The sequence below is a fragment of the Rhinichthys klamathensis genome, unplaced genomic scaffold, assembly GCF_029890125.1.
Source record: "Rhinichthys klamathensis goyatoka isolate OS25496 unplaced genomic scaffold, OSU_Roscu_1.1 h1tg000036l_1, whole genome shotgun sequence".
Lineage (NCBI taxonomy): Eukaryota > Metazoa > Chordata > Actinopteri > Cypriniformes > Leuciscidae > Rhinichthys > Rhinichthys klamathensis.
The window spans coordinates 1,729,947-1,743,573 of NW_026606584.1; the positions used below are offsets into that span (position 1 = coordinate 1,729,947).

Sequence of the window (13,627 nt, forward strand, 5' to 3'; positions counted from 1 at the left end):
ACTCCATTTTTCTGGCTTCTCTCTTTAGGGCACGAGTGTGCTCATTTCCTTTTAATCTTCTTTAAGTGCAATGGAGCAACTGTGTCTAAAGTGCTGGAAAAGAGAGAGTCAATAATATTTGTTGCAACATCGAGTTCTTCTAAGCTATCTGGGATGCTGACGAGATGAAACTGATCAGGAAGATTATTTACTAGTGCTGCCGCGATTAGTCGACTAAGTCGACGTAATCGACCATGATAATTAGTCGACGGCAATTTTTTTTTTTTGTTCTTCCCCGTCCCCCGCCTTCACTGCTTTGATATGAAAAATGGCGGAGGCAGGTGACGGTGCTTTCACATTGGGCTCGTTTGCTGCGGTCCGAGCGCGATTGTTCCCAGCGCCCCCCACAGCGTTGGTCTGGTAAAACATGTGTGGTGGCTGGTGTCTCTATTTTCACGTTCCGTGTAATAGAATCGCCAATAACTAGGGCACTTTCAACAGGATTCTCAGTGGGTGCTTCACTGAGTGGAGAGAACCTGTTTAATGTTGTTATCTGAACGGAAGAGCGGTGTTTTGTCCTGTGACTATAGCGTCTCACGGTCACCCAATTGCCCTGCTGCATGGGCTCTACATCCGGAACCGTACAATGTACAGAGTTCACTAAGCTAGTCGCATCCAAAGCAGTATCTAAAGCCCTTGCATTCTTACTATCCTAGATTAAAGTTTGGATGAGGGTCTCTAGTTCTGAAATATTCTCCGTCAGCCTGACTATCTCCCTGCATTTATCACATGTAAAGCCCTCAGTGCTGAGAAGGCTATACTATACATGTGACATAAAGTGCAAGTGACAATAATAGGAGAAGACATGACTCACCGTGTTTGTTGACTGATCCTACTCACCACAGTTGTTTGATGGACTCGAAAAGGAAAATTAGATAATATCAGATATCTGGTTGATGAGTACGATATATTTAGTGATATAAACTACAAGGAATGATAGTAAATAGAGATTCAAAACGGAAAGCTATACAGAGCTTACAGACGCAAACCACACGGCAGCAAGACAGCGAGGCAGACCAGAGCAATCAATTACAAGACAGCCTTCTCTATAGATTCACTGACATGAGGGGAACCGCCTCTCTGAAAATATCAAAGCCATTGAATCACTTCTGTCAAAGTACACTGGCCAATGCTGTTTAAAGGCAAAAGTGTGCTTCACTTCTTACGCGTACGTGAGGGCCGCATCGATTCACAAGGTAGGCGAAGAAACAGAACAGAGTGGAACGCATGCAAGCTACAGCGACAATGTAGGCCTACATAGACGAAAGATTCTGCGAAGTGGTTAGAAAGTACCTTCATTTTTACAATTCTAGCATGAAAGAATGCAAAGATATTTACATGGGTTGTAACTCGAGGCGAGAGATTGCTCATTCGAACACCTGTGTATGCGTACGAGTCAAAAGTATACTTTGCACAGCAGTGCATTCGAAAAAACTAAGTATACTTTCTGCTTCAGTGTGCAAAATGTCAGCTGACTCAGCGGCCCTATATAAAATGGCGCTGAATGCCATGGCCTTCATCTTTTGACTGAAGACAGAGGGAAGCTCAGGAAAGTGATTTCCAGGGGTGTAATAAGTACTCTAAAAAATTATACTTCTATATAGATACTGATTGGAAATTTTATTAAATTAAAAGTAAAAATATCTTGCCAAAAATATACTTGAGTAAAAGTAAACAAGTACAACTTTAAATTATATTTAAGTATTAAAAAGGTAAAGTAAACTATCAAAAATAAAAATGAGAGAAGATATTTTTTGCTTTTATAAGAGCTTGTCCTGCAAATCATTTAATGAACAGAATTTTTTTTGGTTTATTCAGAAGCTCAAGCAGATCTTTGAAGAAGGATTGGAACGTCAGAAGGCTCATCTGAGAGAGCAGCGAGCATACAGTAAAGAACTGCTTCAGGAGAACTACCGCAAATACCAAGATGAGATTGAAGCCATGGAGAACTACTACAGAGACCAGGTAAAAACAGTATGTGGGGCTCCTCCCATGAAACCCATAGCGTACAGTGTGTGTGTGTGTGTATTAGTGTGGCATTCAGCTTGTCTTTAAAGTAACCATGAAATCAGTAGCAAACCACAATTATCCAATCAATTCCAGATTTGCTAAATCAAGTCCTGTCCTATATTTTTCAAAAGAGAGTAAACGACTTATGCAACTTCTGTTCTCTTTCGAGAGTATCTCTCGTACTGCGTAATATCTTACGCTATGGGGAAAACTCTTTTCCACGAGATATTGAAGCCAAAAATTATCCTTAATTTTTAATCAATGTAAAACGCTTTGCAGCAGCAAGCAGACATAGGCGAGACAGCTCGCGTGCCTATTGGCTGCCCTGCGGCAAAAGCAGCAGCCTATCGAGAGCCGCTCTGCGCGACGTCATGACCAATGGGTGCACTTCGCGCCCATTTCGTCACGTCCCGCCAGAAAGGGCGTGGTCTTGCCCTATTTAGGCGGACGACAGGCTGATACAAACTGGTTTTCATCTCTTCAGCGAAGCTACACGCATCGCTGGATCCGGAGTGAGAAGCCGCGCTGTCGACGCAAGCCTTCAGCGGGACGAGCCCTTGAGCCTGAAGTCGCTGGCCTTCACCTCGCCGCCTTCAGCCGCTGTACCTGCTGCGCTTTCTGTCGCCTATATCCTTTTACTCTGCTGAGATTGTTTGTTCGCCGTTGCAACTCACACTTCTCCCTAAAACCTCTAAAAGAGCTGCGTCTTTTTAAAGATGCCTTCCTGTGGCTCGTGCCGAGCCCAACTCAGCGACGGGGACCGCCATGTCATCTGCGTTTCCTGCCTGGGTGAGGATCATGCGGCTCTCGCGCTCACTGAGGGCGGATGCCCCCATTGTGAGCTGTTGCCTATGGTGACTCTGAGGACTCGTCTGGCATCATTCTCAGAGCCTGCACCGCCCAGCGCGCCCCCGAGCTCTCTCCTGCTCGCCAAAGCTCGCCGGTTCGCCCGCCAGCTTCGCCGGCATCGCTCGAGTCGCTCACGGATGGACAGCGGCCGCCGTCTGCCACCGTGTCTGCCATTGAGATCGACGAACACGTCGAGGCATGTTCTCTCCTGGCTTCGGACAGTGAGGATTGGGCGAGCTCTGTGGACCTCCCCTCCGCTACCTGCCAGCCCTCTGGGAAACGAGCCGGCATTGAGTCTGAGCTGATGCGTCTGCTCACTCAAGCCGTGGAAAACATCGGCCTCGACTGGGATGCGCCCACGCCACCGGCGCGAAACGGGCTGGACGGACGCTTTCTCAGGAAAGACGAAGCTCCGTCTCAGTCAAGACCCGCGCCCTTCCTCCCTGAACTACACGAGGAAGTGGCGAAATCATGGAACGCCCCCTTCTCCGCCAGGCTGCGTACCTCCGTCTCTGCTGCATTCTGCACTGTGGATGGTGCGAAAGATAGAGGGTACCTCTCCATTCCTCCTGTGGAGGCAGCTGTAGCTTCCCATCTTTGCCCGCCCTCCGCTGGACGGCGCGCTCAGACGGCGCTACCCTCTAAAGCCTGCTGAGTGACGTCAGCCATGCACGGTCGCGCCTACCCCGCTTCCGGGCAAGCAGTTTCAGCACTGCACACAATGGCGATCCTGCAGATCTTCCAAGCCGACCTTCTCCATAAACTGGACGAGGAAGGACCGGGAGCGATCTGCGTGGCGGATTTGAGAAGCGCGACAGACCTCGCTCAGGCCATGGGCGAAATATGGCCTCTCTCACCGTAGCTGAGAGACACTTGTGGCTAACACTGTCTGAGATGACGGATGCTGAGCGCTCGGTGTTCCTCGACGCGCCCATCTCGCCAGCGGGCCTCTTCGGATCTGCCGTCAAAGACTTCGCGGACAGATTCGTCGAGGTGCAGAAAACATCGCAGGCTATGAAGCACTTCCTGCCGAAGCGCTCGAGCTCCGCTACAGGCCGCCCGAAGCAGCCGCCTGGCCGCAGCTCCCAGCCGCAGTCTGCAACACCCGCCGCCGCCGCTTCACAGCGCCGCCAGGCCCGAGACCAAAGACCGCGCTCTCGCTCTGCTGGACGCCGCCCCCCTCAGCGCGGGCCCCGGCCGAGGATTGAGATCAAGCCCGAGGTCTCAAAGCCTTCCTAGCATCTCTAGGAAAGCGACGGTGTTCAAATCCTGCTGCGGCCGGTTTTTCACCGAAACTTTTCGCTCGTTCAATTCCAAGCAATGTGATTGTTCCAGTGTATTTTGCAGTGAGCAAGCTGGTTTCACAGCCCGCTTGCCTGCACACAAAAGCCGTTTTTACGGCTACCTAGATAAATCCAATAAAGTGTATTTTCTGGTGTCCCGGCCACGGCCGATGGTGTTATGAGTGTCGTAAGAATGCCCACGTCCCATTGCCCATTCCCACACCCAGACACAGCCCGCCACGGTGCAGGGCTAGCACAAATAAAATCGATTCATATCGATTGTGCAAAAAAGGTAGTGAACGCGCCCATGTCACAATGCCCGCTTACACTACACGATGCGTGTCCTCTGGTTTCTGTAAAAACGAAACTAACACACATTCGGTCGGCGCAAGCCGACAGTGTTCTCAGTGCAGTAGATGTGCCCGCGGTCCCGCGCCCACATTCTCGTTTTCTCTGCACAACCCGTCATAGAGAAACTGAGCGCGGCCAGGCTGCCCGCTGTCATCAGCGCGCCCCCCGCCTCGCACGCTGTAAACACAGCGCTGAGTTCTCAGCACACCGGGGCTCTCGAGCGGCCGTTATGCCGCGGCCAGAGCCCAGATTTCATTCGGCCCCTAGCTATTCACGCAGATGCGTGGTCAAAGCTTCCTGGGGTATCAGAATGGGTGCTGAACACTATAAAGAGAGGCTATTCGCTACAATTCGCTCGACGCCCCCGCCGTTATACGGCGCGGGTCGAAACCACGGTGAAAAACGAAGTATCTCATCTACTTCGAGCCGAGATAGCGAAACTTCTGAGCAAAGGGGCTATAGAACCTTTATCTCAGGCTCAGAGCGAAGGGGGCCTATACAGCAGATATTTTCTGGTACCGAAAAAGGATGGGGGTTTTCAGACCCATTTTAGATCTGTGACAGCTGAACAGAGCACTTGTAAAGCGGTAGTTCAGAATGCTTACAACCAGGAAAATCCTCGCACAAGTGCGCCGAGAGGACTGGTTTATGTCAATAGATCTGAAAGACGCCTATTTCGAAATACAAATAGCGTCCCATCACAGACGATTCTTGAGATTCGCCTTCGAGGGCCAGGCATATCAATACACAGTCCTGCCGTTCGGCCTGTCCCTAGCACCCCGTACATTCACGAAGTGCATGGACGCGGCTCTCGCACCCCTGAGACTCCGGGGCATGCGAGTTTTGAACTACTTGGTTGATTGGCTGATTCTAGCTCGATCTCACTCAGAGCAACACAGGGCCACATTACTCGAGCACCTCGAGAATCTGGGCCTCACAGTCAATTGGGCGAAAAGCTCGCTGTCTCCCAGTCAGAATATTTCTTTTCTGGGAACAGTGCTGGACTCGCTATCCATGACAGCACGCCTGTCACCGGAGCGCGGACTAAGCATTCAGCGCGTCGCGAAATCCTTCCGCCACGGCTCTATAGTCCCGCTCAAAAGGTTTCAGAAAACGCTGGGCCTAATGGCCTCAGCAGCCTCCGTACTCCAGCTGGGCCTGCTTCGCATGCGCCCACTGCAGTTCTGGCTGAAAGCGCGAGTTCCGCCCCAGGCATGGACAGCTGGTCTGTTTCGCCTCAAGGTCGGTCTAAAGTGCTTTTCGGCTCTGAAACCTTGGAAAATGACCGACTGGTATCAGTCAGGTGTGAGTCTGGGGACTCCCTCGAGTGTGAGGGTGGTGTCTACGGAGGCCTCCACCTCGGGATGGGGAGCGCTGCTCGAGGGCAGACCACTTGCTGGCCTGTGGTCAGAACGGGAAAAGCTCCTTCACATAAACTGCTTGGAAATGATAGCAGTCGACAAAGCGCTACGGCGCTTTTGTCCCCAGATAAAAGGCCACCACGTCTTGGTTCGGTCGGACAACATGTCAGTGGTGGCCTACGTAAATCACCAGGGTGGCATCATGGCCCGAAACCTTTACAGGCTGACGGAACGCCTCCTGGTCTGGGCCCAGCACAACCTGCTCTCACTGAGAGCAGCGCATGTGCCTGGTCACCTGAATGTGGGACCAGACAGACTGTCCAGAAACAATGTCCCAGCAGGGGAATGGTCGCTGCACCCGCAGACGGTCCAACTGCTGTGGGAAACATTCGGCAAAGCGCAGGTGGACCTGTTCGCGTCCCACGGAAACGCTCATTGCCAGAACTTTTTCTCGAAAAGCAGAGACGCGCTGGCCCACGTCTGGCCCCGCTGTTCCCTATATGCTTTTCCCCCTGTCTCGCTCCTGCCTCAAGTGTTGGAACGAATCAGGGAAAACGGATGCCCAGTGCTGCTCGTGGCTCCGCTCTGGACAAACCAGACTTGGTTCCCATTCCTGATGCAGCTGACCAGCACTGCCCCGTGGCCTGTGCCACTGAGGAGAGACCTCCTCTCTCAGGCAGGGGGCTCGATTTGGCATCCTCGCCCGGATTTGTGGTCCCTGCACGCATTGGGCCATCACCGGGTACCCGCTGACCTCCCGGAGGGAGTGTTAAACACGATCACGCAGGCTAGAGCTCCGTCTACTAGACGACTCTACTCCTCGAAATGGTCTGTGTTCTCTGCTTGGTGTCAAGCTTAGGGCTTGTCACCCGTAGACTGCGGGGTTAAGGAAGTGTTTTCCTTCCTTCAAGAGCTGCTGGATAAGGGCAGAACCCCTTCCACGCTCAAAGTGTACGTGGCGGCCATAGCAACGTTTGCAAAACCGGTGTCTGGCCAGTCGCTGGGAAAGAACGACTTAGTCGTGCGTTTCCTCAGGGGTGCTCAGAGATTGAACCCTCCCAGGCCCCCTTCAGTCCCGATGTGGGACCTTTCCGTGGTGTTGGAAGCCATGAAAGGTGCCGCATTCGAGCCGATACATTTGTCAGACATGAAGCATCTGTCTTTCAAAACGGTGTTTCTTATGGCTCTCGCTTCAGTGAAGCGCATAGGGGACTTACAAGCGCTTTCGGTAAGCCATGTATGGAGTTTGGGCCTAATGACTCTAGGGTCATACTCAAACCCAAGCACGGGTACGTGCCGAAATCCCTCAACACATCATTCAGGGCCCAGGTGATTTCCCTGTCCGCCCTTCCGGTTGTCAATGAGGAGAAGGACGCGAGTCTCCTTTGCCCTGTCAGGGCACTAAGAGCTTATGTGTCCCGCTCGTCTGTTTTTAGACAGACTGAGCAGCTTTTCGTTTTGTTTGGCGGACATTCTAAGGGACTTGCCGCATCAAAACAGAGCCTATCCAGATGGATAGTCGATGCCATAGCGCTGGCCTACACCTCCAAGGGCCTACAGTGCCCCTTGGGTGTCAGAGCGCACTCCACGAGAGGCGTGGCCTCTTCGTGGGCATGGTCTAGCGGGATTACCCTGCAGGATATCTGTACGGCCGCGGGCAGGGCCTCGCCGTCTACATTTATAAAATACTATAACCTCGAGGTTCCCGCCTTACAAGCTAAGCTTTTGGCGGTCTAATATTCAGTACTATCTGCCCCGCTGTGTCGGCCCAGATGCTGAGTTGGGCCTGCGTATTGCTCACTGACCGATACAGCAGCCCTACGAGTGTTGACACATGTATAGCCACCCAGTTTAGGCTGAAAGCTTTTCACCCTGGCTGCGTGGTGTCATATCTGTATGATTAGCTCCTCTGGATGCTACTTTATAAGGAATGACGCTTTTAGCCCCTCTTCCTTCACTCTCTGTGAGTCTATGGTGATTATGCACTACATGCGCCCCGGGCTTCTGCCCTTGGGACTTTGGTGTTGGATCCCTATATGCACGGCGTGTTACACTGTGTTCCCCATAGCGTAAGATATTACGCAGTACGAGAGATACTCTCGTAAGAGAACGTACTCGGTTACTAACGTAACCTCGGTTCTCTCTAGAGAGGGAACGAGTACTGCGTATCTTGCCGTGCTTAAACATACGCTCTGGTTCGCTTCAGTGATGAAAACCAGTTTGTATCAGCCTGTCGTCCGCCTTTATAGGGCAAGACCACGCCCTTTCTGGCGGGATGTGACGAAATGGGCGCGAAGTGCCCCCATTGGTCATGACGTCGCGCAGAGCGGCTCTCGATAGGCTGCTGCTTTTGCCGCAGGGCAGCCAATAGGCGCGCGAGCTGTCTCGCCTATGTCTGCTTGCTACTGCAAAGCGTTTTACATTGATTAAAAATTAAGGATAATTTTTGGCTTCAATATCTCGTGGAAAAGAGTTTTCCCCATAGCGTAAGATATTACGCAGTACTCGTTCCCTCTCTAGAGAGAACCGAGGTTACATTAGTAACCGAGTACGTTTTATGTGGACTTTAAAATTGGACAAGGTCACTATGATAATGGACAGTGTAATGTTTGCTTTTCAGAAGAAATCAGTCAGAGGTCAAGATCACAATTTTTATTTTGGAGTATTTAGTGAGTTAAATGCTTCGCAATTGAAATGTACTTTGAACTCAACTTTCTTTTAATTTAGAACTCTATGGGTGTACACAAACATTATTAAAATGAATCACGGTTTATACCCATATATAAAATAATCAATATGTGCAAAAACATCACACACATCAACTGATATCAATATTAATAAAGTATTAATAAAGTATCAATAAATGTTTCTTTGCAACCAGGGTTAGAAATTAACATCCGCCAATCTGCCAAATGTGAGTGAAAATCAACCATTGCGGGTAACACTATCAACTAACTAGCCAATTTTGCATTTTATGGTTCATCCTTTTGCATGCCATCCCATTACCCTCTCTTTGAAGGAACCCCCAGCATTGGTAAAACAAAATGTAATGCTTAGTAGGGGCAATTTGAACCAAAAAGCATATATCAATATATTTAGGCAAAATGGTGATACACAATATATACCTCAGTATTTTCTACGCATTGGGCAACATTTTTAATTTTCTTATCATAGGGCACACCACGGATAATGGAGTTTGGTGTTTTCAGACTGAAAAATCTTGTAATTTTTTTATTTTTTTTAAATGTAATACAAAATATAAACATTATATTCTTAAACAAAAGACAGTTGCTTTTTAAAGTTTATTGCTAAGTATGCCTACACATACAAGGAATTTGTCTTGGTGACACAAGCTTCCAGTGCACAGCGACAAGACAGATAATAAAAAATTAAATAAGTGAATAAAAATAGATGTATAAAAATTAGACAATATTTCTACGTACAGGTTTGTTATATATAATGCAAGGGAATATGAATAAGAGGTATGGTATGCTAAATAAATATGAGTATAAATAGTGTATTGCACATATTTATTGCCCAGTGGGGGCATGTACAGTAATTGTTCATGAGGTAGATGGCCTGAGGAAAGAAATTTTTCTTGTGCCTGGCTGTTCTGGTGCTCAGTGCTCTGTAGTGCCAACCAGGCGGCAACAGTTCAAAGAGGAAGTGGCCTGGATGTGAGGGGTCTTGAGTGATTTTGCCAGCCCTTTTACTCACTCTTGAAGCAGGGCTCAACGCTAAGGATTTTTTCTACTGGCCTGATTGGGCCAGTGGTACATTTTTTTACTTGCCCTGCCAAAATTTTATCTGGCCCCACAACAAAAAAAATAATTTAAGTAAAAGAAAAGAAAATGGGCCTATAAAATAAGCCTAGTATTGTTTTCATTATTTTTGATACATGTAACCATAATAAATAAGGTTATGACACCAAAGGCTACTAGATTAACTCATTTAAACAGGAACAAATAATAAAATTACGAGCAATAGCACAAATAAATACAACAGAACAAACGTATAAATGAAATAAACAGTGCTTTTCAAGTTTTTCAAGTAGGTTTAAACAGGAGATTTAAATAAGACACAAATAATATTTTGAAATATATATATAAATGAAATATTTAAATGTTAAATACTGTTATTTGAAATTATTTGAAAAATGAAAAGATCATTTAAATGTGAAATTAAACCCGCCAGGAGGTGGCAGCAAGTCACTGTTAATGAGTGAGTCATTGAGATTCAATTGATTCATTCAAACAGCTGATTCATTCAGGAAGGAAGCATTTTACTGTCTTAAATGAGTGAGTCATTGAATCATTGATTTAGCTGATTTGTTCAAAAAGCTGTATTCAGTAAAGATACACTCTTGTGTGTTGCTCAGAGACGCAAAACAGTGCTGTGGACTTTGTTTGGAACTATTTTGTTGGCGGAATAGTGCGAAACAGGCGATTTGATGTCTAAAATGTAAGTCACTTAATATCAACTTGTTTATTAAACTGTACGTTGTATAAAATCATTGTCACATTTGTAATCATGCTGATATTGCGAAAAATGGCGCTCTTCGTGTAATATTGGTTTACCATATTAAATTATATAAATATAAAAGACATACATTTTTGCCACTTATCTTGAATCTGGGGGCCATTTTAAATGCATTTTAATTGACTAAATCACGCAGTAAAAGTGTACACTCTAAATGTGCTTGAGCGTTAGGCTAATCTACATCACATAGTGTATGCTTGCACTCAATGGGTGTGTTTTTGTAAAGTGAGGGACATACTCGATTTAGATCGTTTAGATCGCTAAATCAACAATTACGATATTATAGATGATCTATATCGCACACCCCTACAGCACTTGCCCAATCGGGCAAGTGACAGTTCCGTCAACTGTCCTGAGCATCGTACACACTGGCCCCGGGTCATCGGACAGTCCTTATTGTCGAGCCCTGTAATGAGTACAGTTCTTGGAGAGTGGGAAGGGGTGTATCGACGAGTCTCCCAGCAGGCCGGACTATCCAATGTAGTCTTATGAGGTCTGATTTGGTAGCCGAGCTGAAGTCCACAAATAGAATCCTCACATAAAACCCCTTAGAGTAGGTAAGGACAGACGAGCCCCCCCTTCCCCAAAATCCTGTCCGCCTGCCCTAAGCCACACACGCCTCTGCAGTAAATACCATCTTTTGTGTGTTCCAGGCAATGATGAGTTCCAATAACAACTGATAAAATGTAAATATTTTTTAATATTGTATTTGAATACATTTTATTTTCTACAACTTTTTTAAAAGTGCATTCATAAACGATTCTTCGCAACAGCAAATAATTTCCAACTTCATGCAGGCCTAATTGAGGCTACTTTTAAAATCACTGAACATCAGTAGGCCTAACCACAAGTCAACAAAACATGCTTAACGTGTAATCGGCGTCAAAGCTACCTCCGGCGGCTGAAATCGGCGCGGTGTGTCTGGGCCTTAAGCGCACATTTAAAGGAGATGCACATCGTCTCGAACAAAATCAGCACAATGGACAGCTCTCTGATCAATGAATGACAATGCTGTTTGTTCACGGAACACATAACATTTAACAGTCAACTGCATTGAAGGCATGTTATCAGGTCGAACAGATTCACATACTTTCATAATTTTTTAACGATTTCACCCACATAAAACCTCAGATTTAAACAACAAACAAAATGCGCCATTCACGTCATTTGCGCTACAAGAGCGGCATCAACCCTATGGCCTAACCAATTTATGCATTCAAGACAACACAACTTTGAGTTTCAATTTAATCGTCCATATCAGTGGGAACAATGAGGCCGTGTTCGATGCAGGGCTGCACTGCAGAGAGAAATAAACGCAAGTCGTCCTCCACCTGCAGCCTTGATCTGTATTTGTTTTTAATCAGGGTCAGTGCGGAAAACCCACACTCACACAAGTAGGTGGAGGTGAAGGGGATTAGGACTTTCATAGCCTTAGTGGAGATCTGGGGGTACTCGCTCTCCACAGACAACCAGAAACGCGTGATCGGCATTTCTCCCAGTCTCTGCTTCAAGTCCATATTCGAGCTGAGCTCGACCAGGCCCTCCTCCTCCTCTTCCTCCTCCTCCTCCTCCTCCTCCTCCTCCTCCTCCTACAGGCTCAGTCCATCACTGGGTGTGGCGGGGAAAGAGAACGGATTTCTCACCCACTGATTTCCCATTGCTTCCTCTCCAAAATACTCGCCAAACTGGTCACGCAACCATGCAGTGATGACCAGTTGGACAGAGTTAAGAGGCAGCCCGCAACATCCTCCAGGGTTGGGAACATTTCCAGCGAACATCGTTCAACACGTGCACACCACAAGTCCAGCTTTTTCCTGAACCCAGACACTTGGTCGTGTGCCGAAAAGACGTGGCGCACTTTGCCCTGGATAGAGGTGTTGAGGGAAGTTGATCTTATCGAAGATGTCGGAGAGATAGGCCAACATAGCAAGCCAGTTCATGTCTGCCAGATGTTTTGCCCAGTGGGGAGTTAATCTCTGTGAGGAAGAGGAGGACTTCTTCGCGCAAATCACACAGCCTGGTGAGGACTGCCCAGAGAGAGCCACCTGACCTCGGAGTGCAAGAGCAGCTGCTGGAAGAGAGCGCCCATCTCATTGCAGAGGATTGAGAACAGATGGGCGTTTAACATAGATATGAAAAAAATATTTTGAGTGCAAGTGAGCTTGAAAAATTAAACTATATATATATATATATATATATATATATATATATATATATATATATAATATATACATGAAATACAAATAAATAAAATAAAATGTGTGAGTAGTACATAAAAAATAAATAAAATATAAATAAATTAGGCTAAAGTAAAATAAATAAAAAAGGCTATAGATCGGTCTTTATTTCAGTGTATAAATGTTTAAGTGTAACATTCAACATACATATGTCAAAATATTTGTTACATGCACTTTTTCAAGTTGATTGTACTGAAATGTGTGTTGGCAGTGCCTGTACACAACCATCATATAATGATAAAAATCTATCCAGTGTTTTTGTTTTAATCTCCTTATATGTTTTCCCCTGCCTCAAATTGAGCCGCTCGACCGTGTGATGTCACCAGCGTTTCAACACAGACCCGCCCTGAGCGAGCTGTCATCATAGTCCGTCATTGTTGATGTGCTGGAGCAGAATGGCGTCTAAGCGATTGTGGTGTTATGTTCTTGGGTGTAATAACGAACACAGCAGTCATTTTGATGTTCCTAAATCCGAACCGCTGAAGACGCAGTGGCTGAGTTTTGTTTTTGAAGGGAATATTCTCCATGAGCAACGGCAATGCTTTCATGTTTGCGCGAATCATTTCTCACCAGACTGCTTTATAAACGAGGATCAGTATAAAGCTGGTTTTGCTAAGAAGCTGCTCCTGAAAAAAGAATCGGTACCAACTATTCATGTTCCTGCTGCACCTCCAGAAGAAGTGAGTGTAAAATTGTATTAACCTTTATATTAATCTTTGCAAATCGCTTGCATGCTTCACGATGAATGTGGCTAAGGTTTACACTCAGGGTACATTACGGCATGTTTTCTATGTACGACGTTCTCAATATAATTCATAATCCCACGTTTATAATGAACAACGCGTTATGGTTATTGTGTTATTACAAACTGAGTACGTATACATCAGTAAACACATAGCGTTCGTACATCTCACTAAGTTACTCTAACGTTACCCTGTCAATACACAAAGATAGATCA

The 13,627-nt window shown here is 46.7% G+C and overlaps 1 protein-coding gene across 1 annotated transcript in view; it reads left to right on the forward strand.

Moving 5' to 3' along the window:
- LOC130081174 (centrosomal protein of 95 kDa-like) overlaps window positions 1-13,627 on the forward strand; it is a 239,192-nt gene that overhangs the window by 202,425 nt on the left and 23,140 nt on the right. Inside the window, exon 18 of the mRNA XM_056246135.1 lies at window positions 1,858-2,004. Within this exon, the coding sequence (XP_056102110.1) occupies window positions 1,858-2,004 (147 nt within the window). The remainder of the gene's footprint in view (window positions 1-1,857; window positions 2,005-13,627) is intronic.